At 36.1% G+C, this 21,942-nt stretch overlaps 2 protein-coding genes across 3 annotated transcripts in view; one reads left to right on the forward strand and one right to left on the reverse strand.

The window, feature by feature from the left end:
* The window catches only part of LOC149088755 (regulator of G protein signaling 7-binding protein A-like), a 280,027-nt gene extending 269,267 nt beyond the window's left edge, over positions 1–10,760 (forward strand). For both annotated transcript variants that reach the window (XM_089249778.1, XM_089249787.1), the window contains 2 exons: positions 5,078–5,142; positions 8,963–10,760. In XM_089249778.1, coding sequence (XP_089105904.1) covers positions 5,078–5,142; positions 8,963–9,069 — 172 coding nt within the window. In that variant the 3' untranslated portion in view covers positions 9,070–10,760. The remainder of the gene's footprint in view (positions 1–5,077; positions 5,143–8,962) is intronic.
* Positions 10,761–20,127: 9,367 nt separating this feature from the next.
* The window catches only part of LOC149088759 (regulator of G protein signaling 7-binding protein A-like), a 201,943-nt gene continuing 200,128 nt past the window's right edge, over positions 20,128–21,942 (reverse strand). The window contains exons 5-6 of the mRNA XM_089249799.1: positions 21,461–21,525; positions 20,128–21,327 (exon numbers count right to left, since the gene is read on the reverse strand). Of these exons, the coding sequence (XP_089105925.1) occupies positions 21,218–21,327; positions 21,461–21,525 (175 nt within the window). The 3' untranslated portion in view covers positions 20,128–21,217. The remainder of the gene's footprint in view (positions 21,328–21,460; positions 21,526–21,942) is intronic.

Raw genomic sequence — 21,942 nt, forward strand, 5'->3', positions numbered from 1 at the left:
AAGCTCATCTTGGTGAGAACTTTTTTAGGGATTTAATTTGTGTGGGAAGAAAACTTTTTACATTAAAAAAATTAAGAACGGTTAAAAAAGCGTGGAAACTTATCGGGACTTTTCTTAGTCAGACTTGGGAAAACTGACATAAAAAGTAAGAAGGACTTGCATCGTAAAAAAACGATAATTTTTTATTTTAAAGTAATTCAAACCCTCATCAAACTTCTTTGAAAAAAAACAACAATATTTTAGGATGCAATTTAAGAAAGATCCCTGATGTGATTTAAAAAATTTAATTTGGGAAAGGTTCCTTGGTATCGTATTTGCTAAACTAGATAATTTTTTTTTATTTTAAAAACATAATTTAAGCCCTCATCAAACCTGTTTGAAAAAAAAGTAAGTTAGAGAAAACGATAATTTAAGAACGATCCCTAATGTGACGTCATGCGATAATTTAATGATGTTGGAAACTTTAATTTTCGTCATTAGCTTTAATTTTCTAGGATGATTGGGAAAAAAGTAGAACCCAGTTGATCACGTGACTTTGAGTGCCCCATAGCCCCGGTATACACAGGGTGACGTCATTGTTGAGATTGAAAAAACTGATATAAAAAACTTTAATTTAAGAAAGGTTAGACATAAAAAAAGTAAGAACGGTTTTTCAGCCCGACGGGAAAGTTAAAAAACCATAATTCCCTCTTAGCGTTTGAAAACTTCTAGGAAAACTTTTTAGTCAGACTTGGGAAAACTGACATAAAAAATTTTAATTTAAGAACAACCCCCAATAAAAAATTTAATTTAGGAAAAAAAAACAGTAAAGCGCCATCTAGTGTCCCTCATTCTCTTATCGCGGGGCAGCAGCATCCCTTATCGCGTGGGAGCAAAGGGGAGCAGGTGGGCAGCAAAGGGGAGCACCCATTGTTCTCGTGGGGAGGCCTATTGTGCACCAGAACCGCTAATTTCCCCCTACTGAGTAACATAAAGTGAGTGGTTAAATAGCAATAGCAAAGGCGGTAGAGGGTGTTTTTAGAGAGTGCATAACAGCACTTCGGCAAAAACAAAAACCACATCTTTATGACGGAGTTGCTGCAATATGTGCTATCAACCACTCGAGGTTGCACATGCATCTTTGGATTTGATTGGAGTTTGAGTTCCAAGGGTGCAAGGGCCATCAACGTCATCATCAAGGTACAATACCCTGCACCCTCGAACGGCTGGTTGCACATATTGCAGCAAATCCACCATAAAAATTTGATTTGGCGAAGTGCTGTTCAACCACTTTCTCTCTCTATCGCCTTTGCTATTGCGATTTGACCACACGGTTTTGAATCGCGTGCCGACTTTCTGGTAAGAGTGTCCTGGTTTTTCCTGTTTTTTACACGAAAAAATGTTTTATTGAAGTTTTATTCTTTATTGAAGTCAAAAATTGATATTATTTTTCAACTCATAAATTATATTATGATAATTACAATTATAAATAATAATATTAATCTCCCACATTTGTCTTGATGGACGTTTTATTTCTTGGAATTCAGTTAAATTCACTTCAATTCGAAGTAATGCGTCATTTACTGCCTTTGTAATTTTTCTGTAGTTTCAGCAATATTTGGCAATTTTGTTTACTGTTGGCGACATTTTTGGCGATAATTGCGGTGTCCCGTATTTGGAATCACAGTTTCCCGTATTTCTTTGGAAAAAATATGGTCAGCCGAAGTATATGGGTGTACAATAAAACCCCTTATTTGCAGACACCAGCGAAACAAAAAAATTCGACCGAAAAAGATGGGATGAATCATTTGAAGCTTTGAAGTCGATGAGTCCGAGTTCTTCTGCAGCTTCTCGAGCTTGTTCTTGTAGAATCAGGTTGAAACCGAAACACGTAAATTCTTATTGAGAAGACACCAACGAATAAGGCAAATACACAAAAAATAACAAAAGTACTAATGCATTTCAACACCAATGGGTGCCGTCTTCAGAGGAAAAATTTAACCACTAGTCTTGCTGACCGAATTTCCCACTTGGGTTGAATACCAAATCTTAACGCTCAGTTGCTCAGCGGAAGAAGTACGTCTGTTCACTTCAAACGTCGTGGTCAGAATGAAGCTGTGAGCCTGCGTGAGATACTAATGCATCGTCCTGATTGGACATTTGCGGAATGTTGTTAAGATTTGGTATTCAACCCAAGTGGGAAACTCGGTCAGCGAGACTAGTGGTTAAATTTTTCCTCTGAAGACGGCGCCAATTAGTGTTGAAATACATTAGGACTTTTATTATTTTTTGTGTATTTGCCTTATTCGTTGGTGTCTTCTCAATATTCTTGGGCAAAGTTGATCAACTCTTCCAAGTAAATTCTTGCCTTTTGTTGAAACAAACCAATCGTGCGCAACTGCGTCTATGGCAAGTTCTTTTGTCTTTTTAAATTTATTTCCAAAACATAGCCGGAACTGAATTTTTCCCCATCTTGCTTTTCCGAGGTTGCTTTCCGTTTTTCAGCCATATGCCAATATTCCATTTGCTTCGAAATGGATTCTGTGTTCTCTCGACATTGCGTTCATTAGCAGGAACATGAACTCCCATTTACGTTTTTTACCCTACATTCGATATGACCTCAATTTTGTCTTCGAAATCTCTTCGCTTAGTGATAGAAAGCGAGGATCTCGTGAAAACCATATTAAACAGCGTGAAATCATGTAAAATATACGAGCACAACCAGCAAACTAACATTAGAGTTGCCAAACATTAACAAAAACGTCATAGAATTTAACAGGAAAGTGGCCAAGAAGTGGATGAAATATTAGAACTAGTGCTGTCATCTAGTGAGCATAATTTGAACCAAAATCGCAACTATTGGTGTCCGTACAGGGGTTTCAGTCGAATGGAACGAATGACGAAAATGGTGTCCGTGACTGTATCTGGGGGGTGAAAGTTAAGCATTGGGTTCGAAATACATCATTTAAATAAACTTTTTTGCCGGGATATTTTTTATAAATATCGTAAAACAGGGATTAATGAATTTGTGGGGTGACCGTTAAGAGGGGTTTCACTGCACTTCCCCAACAGTGAGTTCCCTCACTCTCTCGGTGAGGGAAAACACTTTTTAAATAGATAAGAAAAAATTTCGAGTAATGCTGCGAACAAAGAATTTGTTACAGTTCATGAAAACGTAACTTTAGGCACTAGAGCTTAAGCTCTGGCCATTAGGGTCTAAACGTGATTCTTTGATAAAAGAGCTTGCAAAGAGACTTAGAAAACGACTCTTAGGAGTCATTCAAGTATTACGTCAGCATCAATTGGGGGGTTGTGTTCAGGTTTACTTTTGACGGCAAGGGGAGGGGGGGGGTGTTTGAATAATGCTTACTTCATCTTACTGGGAATACCAAAAACGGGAAGAACCTTTCGCTAGTTTGTGGGCACCGAACTGACATTATTCCTATTGACAAGTCCCTTTAGTGATCTCTAAATGTCCCGCTGATCCTTCAAGTGAGCTGGAAATGTGTCCGTACCGCTCAAGTGTTCTATAAATGTGTAGCGGGCCGCTGGAACTGCACAGCGCGTCACTCAAATGATCTGCAAGTATGCTGCGGATCACTTAAATAATCTGGGAATGTCCCCGGGTAACTTGAGTGATGTATAGCTGCGGGCCGCTTTAGTGCTCTAAAACTGTGCCACATAAGGGATCTCTAAATGTGCCACAGACCGCTTAAGTGTTCTGGAACTGTGCGGTGGGTCACTTAACTGATCTGTGAACGTGCTACGGGACTACTTGAGTGGTATAAAAATGTGTCACGTGAAAATTTAAATACTCCGCAATTGTGCCATGGGTCACTTAAGCTATCCGTAAATGTGCCACTTAGTTAATTTTCACAAAATTAGTTTGGAGGTGGTGGACCACATCCGATAACCCCGATGACCACATTTGGCCCGTGGGGAATACGTTTATCATTTGTGGCTTAGAGGGTGGTTGGCAATGAATTTCTTATAGAGAAATTTTATGTTCTTAACCTTCAAATAACATTAAAGTTAACAGAAATTGATTATAATAACATAAATAACGGTATTTTTTCCAAAATTTTTATTTGTTTTTAAATATTTTTTGCACCAATTTGTTTATCATCGGGGGGTGGGGACAGTAGGGATCGTGCCAACCCCTCCCTCCGCGTACGTAACGTATCTGATCCCAATATGCGTTAGGAGATAGGGGGGGGGGGAAGTACTGACGAAAATTTACTGATAAGCGGGGGGGGGGGGTCCGAGTTTTGCTTACTTTTGTGACAAAGGGGGAGGGGGGGGGTCAAAAATGGATAAAAATCTTCTGACGTAATACTTGAACGGTCACTTATCTATTATACTTTCCCTTTTATATTTTTTTGCCTCCCCTCTCTTCCTTTTTCTAATGTGTGGTTAGGTTACGCCGAGGCTACCAGATTTATCGCCGATTCAACTAGAAATAACCCAAATTTGTTCCCAAACGTTTGTACGTGAAGTGATTGGAGAACTTATGTATAAGGAGACTTCACATTACTTACGATCATGAGACTCGCGCTTGTTTTGGCCTGCATTATCTCTAATCCAAATGCCTGCCAGTCCTCAGCTCAAAAAGATTCAGAAAGTTAAGCATCTGTAAACACTCAACTAAATCTGCTCTGTATGTTCTGTCTCCACTTCACCCGGATAGCTCTACAAGAACCTATTTAAGGCATAATATTGGCAACAAGTGGAGCTTGTCTCGTGACTTGCCTACTTGTTCAAATTACGGCCGAGTTAAGTAAGTCGTACGCGAGTAAGAGCTCGAACACGAGCAGTTTCCTCTCTGAAGCCTCTCCGCGACCGATATAAGTCCATTTCTGAAGCTGTTTTATTCCAGGATAAACAGAGTGGAATACATATCTCGATGTACCTGATGTATGCACAGATTTGTCTACACTCTCTATCCCGCGTGTTTCAGCGCGTTAACAGCTCACCATTTAAATCCATTAATTAATGACTGGGGCACAGGTCGCGTTGTCGTGTGAATTTTAAATGGATGGTTTCACTTATATTCTCGAGAGTTTGTTGTCAAGCTGATAACGACTTTTTGGCGTTTCAGGGATTTGGATTCGGTGGCGAATATGCTGATGGAAATGCAGGAATTCATGCCGCAGGAATCATCAGGTAAGCATTGAGACTGACTGTTCATTTTTCACTGCAGTTTCCCTGCCAGACCTACATTCACGACAGGGAAAATTATGATCGTTTCTCTTATTCGATCGGTGAGTTCGTGTGCGTATACATGCAGGCATCGCTCGAAATAGGAATTTCCATTACATTTCTGGAAGCTGTCAATTCGAGCTCTCTTCGAATCTAGCCTTATACAGTTTGAGTCGAAATTCAACTGACACCACCCAAAATCATCTTTACCCTATCTAACAATGAAATTATGTAATTAAATTTCGAGGGACTACTAAAAACACGAGAACCAAGGAACCCCGAAAAATATGGATCAGTTCAAAGATTCGCCGATAGAAGAAATGCGGTACTTTACAAAAGACAGAAAAATATAAAACTGAGCTCAAATATCACCGCTTATTAACATTATCTGGTCGTTCAAAGACAAAACTGAATTTCTCGTTCAATGTAATTGTGGACCAGGATTCTATGCAAAATATTCTATTCAGCCGAATGTGTGTAGCAGCTCGAATGTAACAGTAACGAATCAACAAAGCGAACGTTCATGGGCTTGTGACGCCCTGACAAGCTTACTTTTAGCAGCCGTTCGTAATAACCGTTCAGATGATTTACTACTCTTCTTGGAAGAGCAAGTTGTGTCAGAACTTCTTTGTATGTGATACCCAATGGTGTAGATGGGCGTGTTGTAAGTAGAACATGTTAAGAGTAAAGAGAATCATCTGGATGGTAAAGGGAAAAACAGACAAATGAGCAAAGCATTAAAAATTTTTAATGCTTTGATACATCTGAAATATCTCGTTTTTTCCATAAAAATCTCGATTATCTGCTCAAGCAGTTGCAAAACATGTGAATGTTGAGCTTCACGCGTGCATAAAATTCCGGCCTCAAACCATAACTTGCAAGTGTATCGAAAAATTAATTCCAAAAACATTCTAAGAATATTTCATCAGCATTAATTTCAAAGAAAAATATTATAAGTTCCCGTAAATGAGGACTTAACTCCTGAGCATTAAACTCATATTTTACGAAAATAATACGTATTTGAAAAATGTAGTAAAAATCCCATTTAAATGTTTGAAACTCTTTTCGGAATAATATTGCAAGAAACTTTAGGCTTAATTCTCGTGATAATCCAATATAAATGTCCGAACCTGTGCGTAATTTATGCAAAAAAAGAAGAGTTAAAAACAGGAAAAACAGTGGAAATTGAATTAACCGAAAAGGTTAATCCAATAACATGGCTTTTATTTTCGTCTCGATCGTCCGAAGTTTGTTTAATCAATGATTATATCTTCATTATTCGCCGTTGTTTGGACCTCCTCGTGGGAATATTTCTTTTTAATTTAACCTTTTCTCCTCTTTCCCCCCCCCCCTCATTTAAAGTAATAGAATAATCTCGTTTCTGGGAGAAAACTTTAGGAAACAACTGCTAAGAAAATCTAAACATAGACAGATTGTTTTTTTGTCGTACTCTCACTTGAGGTAAAACGTCTCGTTTGTTTTCTAGTATCGAAAACACTTCGCGAAACCCAATTTTACTCAATCGTTAGTCGATGATTCTTCATACTTGGTTGTCTTCAGTTAACCTCAGCGCGTATGAAATTACCGGAAAATTTTGTGCAGTATCTATTTGGATATTTAAAAAAAATATATTTTTGATTATTGATTACTATTACTGATTGAATTTGACTTTGGGACCTTGAACGGTAGAATGGGGGTCCTCGCTGATTGTAGGCCCAGCTGATAGCCTCTTTACTACATCGCGATGCCGATTCGAAAACATTAGTGCGCTACCCGCGGCTTCGCTCGCGTGGATTTGGTAATCTGAAAATTGCTTGGAGAAGTTTTCCCCCACATAACACTTAAACCCCTCATGACCTTAATAAGGGTTGAATTTCCAGAAATCTCGTCTAAGTGCGAGTCTCACTATATTATGAAATATAATATTGTCCACATATCATATTTATAACTTCGCCCCAGTGGTTTCGCCCCAGCGATGATTGATTACCCCCATATAACCTTTGAACGTCTTTATTACGATGCCCTTGAACCTCTTTATGATCCCTTTAGGGTTGAAAGTTCGAAAAACCCCTTCTCAGTGAATTTTTACAGCATGAAATGAAACTACCGATAAAATTTCTTATTTATAGTTTCAGCGGTTTCAACTGACGCGCTATGGAAACTTTGAATATCCAGGGTATGGTTTGAAGAGACGTCTTCTTAAGTGTACTACTATACATCACGAGTGCCTACGCATAACAACCTCCTTAGGTGTCGAATTTATAAAAAAAAACCCTTCTTAGTGAGCCTATAAATGAAATGAAACTACTGACCTAATTTCATATTTATAGCTTCAGTGGTTTCGGTTCGGTGATTATCAATCAGTCAGTCCGTCGGGACATGTTATTTCACTTATACAGATTGCGAGTGAAGTGTAATGTGATCGAATATTTGTACCGTTGAAGGCCTGTTGCTTTCTGTGACGAGACATTTTAACAGGGAGGTCAGCTCGTCACAGCGGTGCGGACTGATTTCCATAGAGAATAACTTTATAACGTCGATGGAAAACAACCACCACGGATAGAGCGGCAAATTTTTCATCACTTTTTCCCTCTTTCAATGACGTTTCAGCAAGGAATTCCTAAGATTAGAGCTGATCACACCTAGGAAATGTTCGTCCATTATCCTATTTATACCTAACGTTGAAAAAAAAAAAAGATTCATTGCATGTCTGACGTTCCGACTTGCTCATTGACATGAAAATCTTACAAAACATTTTCGTTTTATCCCTTTCCGACTACTTTTTATATTAATGTCCCGTATTTTTGAACAAAGCTTGCTTTGATTCGCGATCTTTACTAGAATCAGGAATAAAGGTAATTTGCACTATTTATGAATTGTGTTATAATGAACATGTGACTATAAGCAGTCATCTCACATGTTTGCCACGTTAACTGTTCTTGCGTGGAAATACATTTTAGCAGAATTGCTGTAGCATTTGTCAAGTGTTATTTATAAACAATATTTGGTAACTTGAATTATCTGGATGTTCGCTCGAAACGAATATTTAGAAAGAAAAGTGATTTTTCTCCTCCGGGAATCGAACCCGGATCCCCTAGCATACCGGGCAAGTGCGCACCAGAGACACGCTTTTCAATTTCTTATAACACGCATTATTAGCGTGAGTGGAGACGTTGCAGCCTTCCTTAACTACAGCAATTCTCGCGCCAGGTGGCGTTTTGTATTTAGAGATGGTATTTTTTTTCGGCTCTAAATATATAGAGAAATTGAATTTCTTGGATGTTATGCCGAAACGAATATTTGGAAAAGTATATTCACCCTAATAATGCGTGTTATAAGGCATTGTAAAGTATTTTTCTGGTGTATTGGTTGCCGCACCTGCCCGGTATCCAAGGGGACAAAATCACTTTCCTTTCCAAATATTCGTTTCAGCATAACATCCAGAAAATTCAATTTCTCAGTACATTTCGGGCCGAAAAAAATATTATATCTTATTAAATTTACTAGACATCTGGTAACATAATTTGGTGAGAATCGGCGATGTCCAGTATTATATATATATAATCATCCCAAATTGGTCACCCTAATCAAAAAGAAATAAAAACTTCATGCAAGGTATTTGATTGAATTACATTTGATCTAATTATATTTTTCGTCCTATAAAAAGGTCTTTAATACGTGAACCTCGGTTATAACGACAGAATACCGTGCAATCTTCGATGTCGTTGTAACTGAGATCGACTGTAATTGGTAACTGTCATAGTTTCCTGACGTTTCGTTGCAGGAAAATCTTTGGAAGACAACTTCGACAAGTGGCGTAGGAGACGGAAAGGAGTTCTGTTCAGGAAATGTCATTACTGGAACTGCTTTTCGAGATCCGGCGTGTGTTAATTCTGTTTGTCTCTACCGACGCAAGAAAAAGATTTTCCCCCGTTATAAAAATTCCTGAGGAAATACTTTTTTTTTTGTATGGTAATTAATTTAGATGTAGAGAGAAAAAACGTAACTATATACAGGATTGATGGTATTTGACGAGCAGCAGCTATTCAATGTCTTTCAACGTTTCCCTTTATGTCCGAGGACACGCGACTGAAATTTGAATTTGGAATAATAACGACATTCCCACGGTGATTTCGTACACGTTATTCGTCGAATGTCCTCATTGAGAAATTACATCAAAGTAAAAGTAAACGACGACACATGATGAATGCATGAAGTTATGTAAAATTTTCGATAGGGTTAGTTATAGTAGTATTTTGGTATTTAATTGTGCGAGATCTAAATTCGCATTATCTGAGCAAGAAGTTCAAAAGATCATTTTCGGAATATTTACTCTGGATATCATCTACATTTCTTTTTATATAGAAAAGTTGTAAAAATGTACGTATGCAATGTGTAAAGATTTGGGATCGAGGGGGGAAGGGTCGGGGGCGAAGCCTCAATTTATGCGCATATTTTGTTACGTTACGTGTCTTTGCCGATCAGAAAACTACACTAAATATCTACATGAATATTTACTTTGTGAATATAAATTAATAATTCATGCAGAGGACCATCAAGAAATGATCGGAGCAACAGATTTCTCTTTCTTTCCATTACGGAGACTGGTATATTATAGATGTGGGATCCATAATTTAGGATGGAAATATTTATGCTTGTATTCATTCGTGATATTTATGAGGAAGATGTGAAGGAAAGTTTGAAGGCAACGGAAACAGAAAATATAGAAAAATGTGCTAAATAAAGAAAAGATGAAGATAAAAGCGTGAGTTAGGGTTTTGTTGATGTGAATAAAAAACATCAAAGAGAAACATCCTTCTTTGAAAAAATCGAAATATAAAAAGCACATCATGAATGTAATGGAATAAATGAATGACGGGCGAAATATACTTGTTTGTGAGATATGCAATAAAACTACTGAATATAAGAGATGATCACTGCGAATGGAAATATGATCGAAAAACATTTGTTTGTGAAAAGGAAGATGAGTACAATATTTCTTGGCCTTATAGTTTTGCCGTGCTTTTTTTAAGTCAAGTTTCGTTTTGAAAAACTCCATCAACACAATAAATTTACTTCAAAAATCATCATATATCATTCAAATATCAACTAATTAAGAGGGTTGGTGCACGATCTTGGCTCCCCCATGCTTTTCTATGTTGGAAACCTCGTTGCTTTGAGGAACATTTAAAAATTCCCTATTCATTTTTGGCACTCTGTTCATTTTCCTCAAAGACTATGGACATTTTTATACAATTTAGCAAGAGCATTTAGGATTTTGTTGTTGGCGATTTTTTTTCCTCGAATTTTAACTTCAACAACGTGCAGCTTTTTCAAAAGTCACTGAAATTTTCTCCTACATTGTGTCATAAAATTTCTTTAAATCATTTTAATAAAAAATCCTCTCTTTAAAGTATGGAAAACCTTAGTGTTGGGAGACACACAGAGTTTCAAGACATTTGAGCATGTGGTGTTAAAAAAATGTTCCTTATCTGACAAAAAAAAGCTCAGTTTTGGGAAAAGAACATATTAATGGAAAACATTAGCATATATAATGAATGCCAACGGTTTATATTAAAATATGTAAGAAATACTTCTAGCGCAGGTAGAACAAAAAGTCGAACAGGACGCATAAAATTTTATAGTATTGAAAAATTTAAAAATTCGAAAATGAGTTTTTTAGAAAATTTGTGCGTACGAACCCCCTTAAATTGATCTCAAACTATTTAGGTTTTGTTTAGAATATTTAAGAAGCACTTGTGTGAGAAATATTTGTTTGTGGAATGCAAAAAGTGAAAAAATAGTGTTAAATGAGAGTTAAATTTTATCCTAAGAAACATGGTTTTCTAGCTGAAATTTCTTTCGGTTATCACGCTAAGAAATACATTAATAAAGTTGATGAAAAGAGGATAACATCAAAAGATTTAGAAAAAGGAGAAAGAAATGAGAGATAAGCATCGAATGAAAACATGAAGGCGAAGCAAGTTTATGTGCAGACAAAAGTAAAACAGAAAGATTAGGAAGAAAAAACAGAAAGCAGATGTAACAAAACGGACAAAAAAAGAAGAAAAGAAAAAAAGAAGATAACCAAAGCAAAGATAAGAAGAGAAAATAAACAAGAGAAAAGAAAGCCGGAGGAAATCAGATAGAGATTAGTATATAAACAGTGAAAAGGAAGAAGAAAAATTGCGATAAATAATAGTAGTAAAATGGGAAAAAAGAAAAAATCAAAGATTAAAAATCGAACGAAATATTACAAAAAGAATATTTATAAATTTCCGAAACCATTGAAACAGAAATTAATTGCTTTTTAATATTAATAACAAAGATAAGGAAAATAAAAAATGACTGGAACTTGACAAGCATTAACCAATGGTGAAACAACCTAAATTTATTATCATACATTCCAAACATAATAAAAACAATCTAATAAAGAATGTTTTGTGAAAACGCATACAGCTTTTATGCACATATATCATTTATCACAAATCTTTGACGTTGGAAGTATACAACTCTGATTACGGATTCGCTTATCTTTGTAGAATCTGTATTGGTGATGGATGGAACTTATATTAACAAAAACAAGTTTAATGTTTTCGAAGGAGAAATATCGAAAGATATAATTATGTGTGTCATAGTATTTTGGTAATCATTGACATTGTAAGAAATACGGATCATTCGTATATATTCACACACACATATACTGTATGTATACAATAATATATTCGGAGACAGCCCAGCAAATATATTGCAATTGCCTTCGTGTGGTATATCTTTGAATTGAGAATAATAACAATAATTAGTTCAATGTATCTGTTTCTCGTGTGTGTGTATATGCGTGGAAAATTTTGCTGCGTATTCATATAGTTGTACGCGTATTGCTGGAAAATTTATGAATATATATAGCTTTAAATGTATATATATGCTATACTTTTAACTTTTTTCAGTATGTTGGGAGCCGATTAGGAAGTTTTTTCGCTTGATATTGTGTATTATAATCAACTATTTTGATTTCGATGATGATTCTATAAATAACTCGATTATTATTCACTTTTCTAATTTTTTTCAAGTAAGGTTTCTCAAATTTCTTTAGTACAGTTATACTCTCGAATCCATTAGTTTCATTCATATAATTTTATATGACTCTAAATATTTGAGAATCAGCTTTCAAAAAACGATCTCAAAAGATTGCTCTTCTTTCCAGAAGTAAAATGATTTTTTTTTAATTTTATTTTAGTCACATAAATAGTGCAAAAAAAAATTGTTAAGACATGAATTTTTCATGGTGATACTGACCTATATATACTTGTTTTGTAACAAGAACAAGAGTATGCAATAAATGCAATAAAAAGTGTTGATAAGAGTGATTTCCGATTGTATTTATATTGTTTCAGATATTAGAATGACATTAAACAACTCACGGATACTAACAAAGAGGTGAACGGAAACATTTTGAATCCACGATGAGTCAGAATTTTTTTGCGATTTATTTCGTATTGCAAAAAAAAGTTCCAATATTTTCACCGAAAAAATTAATTTCTTTATCCCCATTGTTAAATATACAAGGTAGTAATGAAAGTCGCTAAGCCACATTTTACTGGCGAACCGTTGATCCTAGAGGTATACTACCAGTTAGACAGAGTATCCAAATAAACCTAGAACTCGGATACGTCACTTATATTCCAAGGGGTTGTATAATTAAAACATACGGACACCCTGTCCTCAAAAACGCAATTAGAAAGTTGGTTGTGGCACTATCTCTTCCGACGCCAACAAAAGAAAATCCCACGTTTGTAAGTGCACTATTCACTGAGGTATTCAAAAATTGGAAAAATTTTTTAATGAATTTCATACAAATAAGGGATAAAAGCGTGTTCCGTTAGTTTTTAGTGTTCTTTTCTTCGATTTTGAATTCAAATATCTCTGTGAATTTTGCATTTAAAACCGTGGAGCTTTTATATTAGCCTCAGAAGAGGCAGGGGCAACAATTTTCGAACTGGGGTTTTGAAGACAGGGTGTCCTTATGAAAAATTAGTTTTTGTATTTTAATAACTACACATCTTGCAATATCAGTGACGTATCCGAGGCCTACACCTTATTTTGATACTCTTTCTAACTGGGAATATGCTTCTAGCATCAACGGTTCGCGAGTAAAATTTGGCTTAGTGACCTTCCCATCGAGCTTATAATTATTACTGGGGGGGGGGGGGTAATGACGTCAGAGGTCTTCGCCTTGGCAGTGCTGAGAACGTTGTCCGCATCATTTGACGGAAGATCACGTGACTCGGTGAAAACGCACACAATCCCTGATTATTTTCCTATCGCATAAATAGAAGTTTAAAAAATAAATGTTAGGAGTTAATAAAAAATAATTTCAGCATCGATGAGATAATTCCAAAATTGATGAAAGAGATAAATTCAGCATTAATGAAAGATAATTCTAGCATTAATGAAAGAATTCCAGCATTAATGAAAGATTATTCCAGAATTAAGGAAAGAGGTAATTCCGAGATTAATGAAAGGGATAGTTTCAGCACTGATAAAAGTGGTAATTCCATAATTAATGAAAGTGATGATTCCAGAATTAATGAAAGTGATAATTCCAGAATTAATGAAAATGATAATTCCACAATTAACGAAAGATAATTCCACAATTAACAAAAGATAATTCCACAATTAATGGAAGATAATTCCACAATTAATGGAAGATAATTCCAGCATTAATGAAAGAAACTATTCCAGCATTGATGAAAGAAATTATTCCAGTGTTAATGAAATAAATAATTTAATTTTTTTTTTAATTTTTTAGATGAGTTCTCTATCCCTTTTTTAATCTTTTAAACCGAATATTTAGAGACCGAACTGTACAGTTCAATGGGTTAATTGCCAAGCACGAACTTTGTTTTCACAGAGTCACGTGATATCCTTGCATTTGATGTCGCTGCCGTCGCGGCGTCTGGATGCTCCTTCCAATAATATAAGCTCGATGGACCTTCCTCACTAACCCGTATTATCAGTTGGAAAAAAAAAAAAAACAGGTTGTATAATATTATAATGATAAATTTCGAATGAAGAACTTACAATAGAATTGGAAGAAAAATAAATGCAGAGGTTGTAAAAAAAAAGGAAGCAGTGGGAATGAATGCACACTGGGAAAAAATTTCTGACAAATGCATATTGAAAATGGTGCATAAATGTGACCGTGGAATAAGTTACAAAGCCCCGAGCTCAAGAGATCTTTCTTTTACATCTTGGTGTCCGCAATGCGGTACATTAGCATAAAACACGGTACCCCACCCATTGCAATATATTATTAAGTAGGCGTTGAATAATAACAAAAAAATAATAATTTTGAAGAGTTGCATGAAACTGAAGGTAAAAAATGGAAAAGTTTGCTTGAAATTCATAATAAAGAAAAGAAGAATCTTCAGAGGGTAAAAAATAAGTCAATGAATGATTTGCCATGCAAAAAAAACAAAGAATTGATAGCATTATACTGTATAAACTGGTAAGAAAAGAGATAATGATAGGTTAGTGGGAAAGAAAAGATAACGAGAATGAAAAGAGATAAAGTATAGCAAACGCGTTTGGTAAATTAATTGAAGAATACAAGCAGAGAAAGGGTAAGATTGAATGCAAACAAAAAGACATAACGGAGGATAAACAGAAAGATAAGGAAACGCAAACAAAAAATGAAATGCTAGAAAAGATAAATAGAAACAAATATGTGATTGATGGCAAATGAAAAAGATAATGATTGATTTATAAAGACTAAAATGCAGAAAGAGATACATAACAAAAGATGAACAGAAAAGATACCGGTAATGAAAGATAAATAGAGAGATGGGGGTCATTCAAGTATTACGTCAGCAAATGTTTAGCCATATTTGACCCACCCCCCCTTCAGCAAAACTCTGACCCCCTCCTGTCAGCGAAATTTCGTGAGCACTGCCACCTACCTCCCATCGCATATTAGTGAGATTAGAGTCGTACGCGGGAGGGGGGTTGGGGACTCGTGTGCCACCCAGAAGAAAATTTATTTTTTTAATGTAAAAAATATATTTTTAATTAAAATTTCGAAAGAAAATACCTTTATGTGTATAATCATAATCTTATAACCAATTTCTGTCAATTTCGATGCTATTTGAAGGTGAAGAACTGAAAATTTGTTTTTAAGAAATTCATTGTGACCCAACCTCTAAGCCATGTATGATAAACCATTGGCCCGCGGACCAAACGCGGCCCTGGGGATTATCTGGTGTGGCCTACCCCCCAAACCTAATTTTGTGAAAATGAACTAAGCGGCACATTCACAGATCGCTTAAATGACCCGTGACACAATTCCTGAACATTTAAGCGGTCCGTGGCGCATTTTAAGATCACTGAAGTAAGCCAGCGGCACATTCACAGATCACCTAAGTAATCCGCGATGCAGTTCCAGAACACTTAAGCGATCCGTGGCACATTTAGAGATGAGTGGCATGCGGCATAGTTTTAGAGCGCTTAAGCGCTCCCCCCCCCCAGTGTAGTTCTACATCACTAAGTTGCCCCCACGGCGCATTCCCTAATTACTTAAGTGCTCCGCGACATAATTACGGATCATTTTAGTGATGCGTGGCACATTTCTAGAGCACTTGAAGGATCCGCCAAACATTTAGAGATCACTAAAGTAGATCTGAAGGGGACTTATTATTAGGGAGAACATTAGTTCAGGAGATCAGAATTCATACTGGATGTCGCTAATGACCACTAAAAATATGTCAAAGACAAGTAAAGCTTCCGGGTATCACCAAAACATTGTCAACAATAAATAAAGTTGCAATTACAGCCAAAACAAATTATCAAAAAAGTTAGTAAAGTACCCAGCTATATATTGCACACAATACCTAAATACTATATTCTAAAACTGTAGAAAAATTGCTAATAGTGGGATCTAGGGGCTACTGCAAGTCGCTGTGTAATTCACCAAAAAAATAAACAAATATCTATAATCATAAAGCAATAATTAATTGTGACAATTAGTCATAATTACCATAATATAACTTATAAGTTATGAAAATGATGTCAATCCTTGATTTCAGTGGAAAAAATTGAAGCTTCGTTGAAAATACGGGACAATTTATAAAACGATCAGGACAACTAAAATTAGGGTGAATGCCACGTAAAATAGGGTCATATGGTCCACCCTATATATACTAGTTTCCGGTGGAAGAATGCCAAAAACACCGCATATCTGACCAGCAGACTGAATAAGGTTATGCAGTGTGCACTTGGGTGCGTCGAAAAAAAAATGAAGTTTATTTTTTTCAAATCACTATATCGCGGAAAAGTTGCTTCCATTAATAACAACGTAAACAATTTTAAAATCGGAGAAAGATCAACCGATTTAAAAAATTTTTACGTCGTTTTTCTTATTATTAAAGGAGGAAACTTCTCCACACTATATAGCGATTTGAAAATAAAAACTTCATTTTTTTTTTACCCACCCTAGTATTGCACCCCCTGTTTTATACGATATATAGTAAACAGTGAAAGATAACTCTGAAAGCGCACGCAACTACAGTTTAAAAAAATATGAAAGAAAAATGATAATGAAAACAAATTTGTATAAAAGCTGAAAAGTATACAGAAAAATATAATAAAAGGCAACAGAATAAAAAAGATGAGAGAATACATACACGCAGCATAAAGGATAAGGGGGGAATACATACACGCAGCATAAAGGATAAGGGGGGAATACATACACGCAGCATAAAGGATAAGGGGGGAATACATACACGCAGCATAAAGGATAAGGGGGGAATACATACACACAGAATAAAAGATAAAGGAATACATACACACAGAATGAAAGATAAAGGAATACATACGCACAGCTAAAAGATAAGGGAATACAAACACGCAGCATAAAAGATAAGGGAATATATACGGGCAACATAAAAGATAAAGGAAATACATACGCACAGAATAGACGATAAGGGAGCACATACACACAGAATAAAAGATAAGGGAATTGACACACGCAGCATAATAGATAAGGGCATTGACACACGCAGCATAAAAGATAAGGGAATTGACACACGCAGCATAAAAGATAAGGGAATTGACACACGCAGCATAAAAGATAAGGGAATATATACGCGCAACAGAAAAGATAAAGGAAATACATACGCACAGAATAGACGATAAGGGAGCACATACACACAGAATAAAAGATAAGGGAATTGACACACGCAGCATAATAGATAAGGGAATATATACGCGCAGCAGAAAAGATAAAGGAAATACATACGCACAGAATAGACGATAAGGAAATACATACGCACAGAATAGACGATAAGGGAGCACATACACACAGAATAAAAGATAAGGGAATTGACACACACAGCATAATAGATAAGGGAATTGACACACGCAGCATAAAAGATAAGGGAATTGACACACGCAGCATAAAAGATAAGGGAATTGACACACGCAGCATAAAAGATAAGGGAATATATACGCGCAACAGAAAAGATAAAGGAAATACATACGCACAGAATAGACGATAAGGGAGCACATACACACAGAATAAAAGATAAGGGAATTGACACACGCAGCATAATAGATAAGGGAATTGACACACGCAGCATAAAAGATAAGGGAATTGACACACGCAGCATAAAAGATAAGGGAATTGACACACGCAGCATAAAAGATAAGGGAATATATACGCGCAGCAGAAAAGATAAAGGAAATACATACGCACAGAATAGACGATAAGGAAATACATAGGCACAGAATAGACGATAAGGGAGCACATACACACAGAATAAAAGATAAGGGAATTGACACACGCAGCATAATAGATAAGGGAATTGACACACGCAGCATAAAAGATAAGGGAATTGACACTAGCAGCATAAAAGATAAGGGAATTGACACACGCAGCATAAAAGATAAGGGAATATATACGTGCAACAGAAAAGATAAAGGAAATACATACGCACAGAATAGACGATAAGGAAATACATACGCACAGAATAGACGATAAGGGAGCACATACACACAGAATAAAAGATAAGGGAATTGACACACGCAGCATAATAGATAAGGGAATTGACACACGCAGCATAAAAGATAAGGGAATTGACACACGCAGCATAAAAGATAAGGGAATTGACACACGCAGCATAAAAGATAAGGGAATATATACGCGCAGCAGAAAAGATAAAGGAAATACATACGCACAGAATAGACGATAAGGAAATACATACGCACAGAATAGACGATAAGGGAGCACATACACACAGAATAAAAGATAAGGGAATTGACACACGCAGCATAATAGATAAGGGAATTGACACACGCAGCATAAAAGATAAGGGAATTGACACTAGCAGCATAAAAGATAAGGGAATTGACACACGCAGCATAAAAGATAAGGGTTTATATACGTGCAACAGAAAAGATAGAGGAAATACATACGCACAGAATAGACGATAAGGGAGCACATACACACAGAATAAAAGATAAGGGAATTGACACACGCAGCATAATAGATAAGGGAATTGACACACGCAGCATAAAAGATAAGGGAATTGACACACGCAGCATAAAAGATAAGGGAATTGACACACGCAGCATAAAAGATAAGGGAATATATACGCGCAACAGAAAAGATAAAGGGAATATATACGCGCAACAGAAAAGATAAAGGAAATACATACGCACAGAATAGACGATAAGGGAGCACATACACACAGAATAAAAGATAAGGGAATTGACACACGCAGCATAATAGATAAGGGAATTGACACACGCAGCATAAAAGATAAGGGAATTGACACACGCAGCATAAAAGATAAGGGAATATATACGCGCAACAGAAAAGATAAAGGAAATACATACGCACAGAATAGACGATAAGGGAGCACATACACACAGAATAAAAGATAAGGGAATTGACACACGCAGCATAATAGATAAGGGAATTGACACACGCAGCATAAAAGATAAGGGAATTGACACACGCAGCATAAAAGATAAGGGAATTGACACACGCAGCATAAAAGATAAGGGAATATATACGCGCAACAGAAAAGATAAAGGAAATACATACGCACAGAATAGACGATAAGGGAGCACATACACACAGAATAAAAGATAAGGGAATTGACACACGCAGCATAATAGATAAGGGAATTGACACACGCAGCCTAAAAGATAAGGGAATTGACACACGCAGCATAAAATATAAGGGAATATATACGCGCAACAGAAAAGATAAAGGAAATACATACGCACAGAATAGACGATAAGGGAGCACATACACACAGAATAAAAGATAAGGGAATTGACACACGCAGCATAATAGATAAGGGAATTGACACACGCAGCATAAAAGATAAGGGAATTGACACACGCAGCATAATAGATAAGGGAATTGACACACGCAGCATAAAAGATAAGGGAATTGACACACGCAGCATAAAAGATAAGGGAATATATACGCGCAACAGAAAAGATAAAGGAAATACATACGCACAGAATAGATGATAAGGGAGCACATACACACAGAATAAAAGGTAAGAGAATTGACACACGCAGCATAAAAGATAAGGGAATACATACACCCAGAATAAAAGATAAGGGAAGATACATATATGAAGATTAAATGATAATGAAAGACATAATAAACGATAAGAAAACTATTTACAAGAACAAAAGATGAAGGAAGACGCGTATGCAGGAGTTTTATTATTCCTTTAATAAAAATGTCCAGACAATTGAAAGAAAAACAAAAAGACTTTAATTCACAAAATCAATCAACAGGGATTACAGGTTTAAAAATCAGTACACTATGTAAAAAAGAGGTGAAATTTTTTGTATCAAGCAATATACAGTTTCCAAAACATGATCATTATATAGTATTAAGAAAAATGATTATAAAGCTTTTGATATAGAAGATAAAGCTTTTTATACCCTATAGTTAAAAGGAAGAAGGGATTAAAAATAGCTATTATCAGATTTTTTTTTTAAATTTTATATTGATACATATACGAATTGAAAAACTGTTTAATAAAAAATACAGGTTACTTAAACATAAGTAGGGGAATTACATAAATAAACTGACGCTACTCAGCCGTATGTAACGTTCATTTTGATGAGACTTGGTAGATAAGATATATGTGAATCATGAGGAAAGAAAGATAGTCATTAAAAAGAGTTAAATTTTTGGCCACCAGGGGAAAAAGTGGCGTTTTTATTGCAGTTATGTTTTTTCTCCCATGGTCCAAAAAACGTACTTACACTACTCTGATCTATGTAGCGAACGTTGTGGTGGACATATTTCATTGAAACTTGGTATATGCGACCTTGGTATCATTGGACCATGAGAAAAATATAACTGCCATAAAAAGAGGCATTTTTTCCCCCTGGTCACCAAAAATTGAAATATTTTTATTGAATCTTTCTCTCTGCTTTTCCCCCATGGTCCATATAGATAGATAGAACCGCTCACAACCCCGGACTGATGCAAAGCGCCTTACTTCCGTTACCTCGAAAGAGGCAGAGTTGTGTCGGAAAAGTTAGCAAAGATTTATAGTCCATATATCCTATACACCAAGTTTCATCAAAATTCCTCCATCATCAGGGAGCTAAATACGTCTGTCTGAGTAGTGTCAGTTTATTTGTAACCACCCTGTATAAGATAGCTAAATGAAAATTCGAAATTCGTCTCAACACGAGGGGAATGTGGCGAATGACCAATGCTTGAAGCCTTTCAAGCGATTTGCAATTGGGAAATTTCGTACCAGGACAGGCAATATCAGTTTTTGAATCGCTCATACACATACGAGATCAGTCTATTGGTCATCCTAAAAGCTCTATCTTCGCCTACTTTCTTTTGCAGTTAAGATCATGTACCGATGACCACAATATCATCGGTCAGCACTTGCTTGGTTTGATCAGGAGATAACGAGGGGATTATCTCAGGGGGGAAACGGATATATAACTTCTTCTCTCAATGATCCGGACAGTAATAAAATCGAATCTACTCTCATCCGAAATCAGATCGGCAGAAACATAGCCATGATCCCAGTTGCCTGTATATAGCGGCTTTCCTGCTTTCGGCTTTCCTGTAGGCAGTCTCGTCTATCAAGGTTTTTCCTAGGCGTGAGAAAAGTAAATGGAAATGGAGAAAGGCCCTTTAACTTTATATAAAAAGTACAGATGTTTTAACTTGCATTAAAAACTGGTAGAGAGACTTTTTTTTCTCGATAATCATGACAGTAAGACAAACCTGGAGTTTCAGCGGGAACAAATTCTTTCATTTCTTTCAATAAGTTCTCTGCAACCTCAGAATCCCTATACAGAATTAAAAAAGAACAGTGTTAATACCTGGGGAAATGTTTAGTATGAATAAGACAGAATAAACCTCCCCCATGCCCTTTTGCAGGCACCGGTGGGGCAAATAATTCGGCCCTGAGAGGGTGGCCGTAACAGTGGTTTCAAATCAAATGCATACTTTCGTTATGGGGTGAACCATTAAATAATATATAAGCATTGGGGTGGGGGGGGGGTTTCATATTTACTGAGTTTTGATGACAGAGGGGGGAAGAGACTTGAATGGTGATTACGTCATCAACCATGTTTATGAAAATATGAAATATTTTTAATGACATATTCATTTTAGAGAGGTTACGGAACTCTACAGACAGACCCTCCCACCTGTCTTGCTTATGGCGGAGGGTATTGGTTGAACCATTTTTTGTACATTTCGAG

This window comes from Pholcus phalangioides, unplaced genomic scaffold (genome assembly GCF_987345545.1).
Source record: "Pholcus phalangioides strain wild (caught in Gottingen) unplaced genomic scaffold, Ppha-v1.0 ptg000003l_1, whole genome shotgun sequence".
NCBI classification, from domain to species: Eukaryota; Metazoa; Arthropoda; class Arachnida; order Araneae; family Pholcidae; genus Pholcus; species Pholcus phalangioides.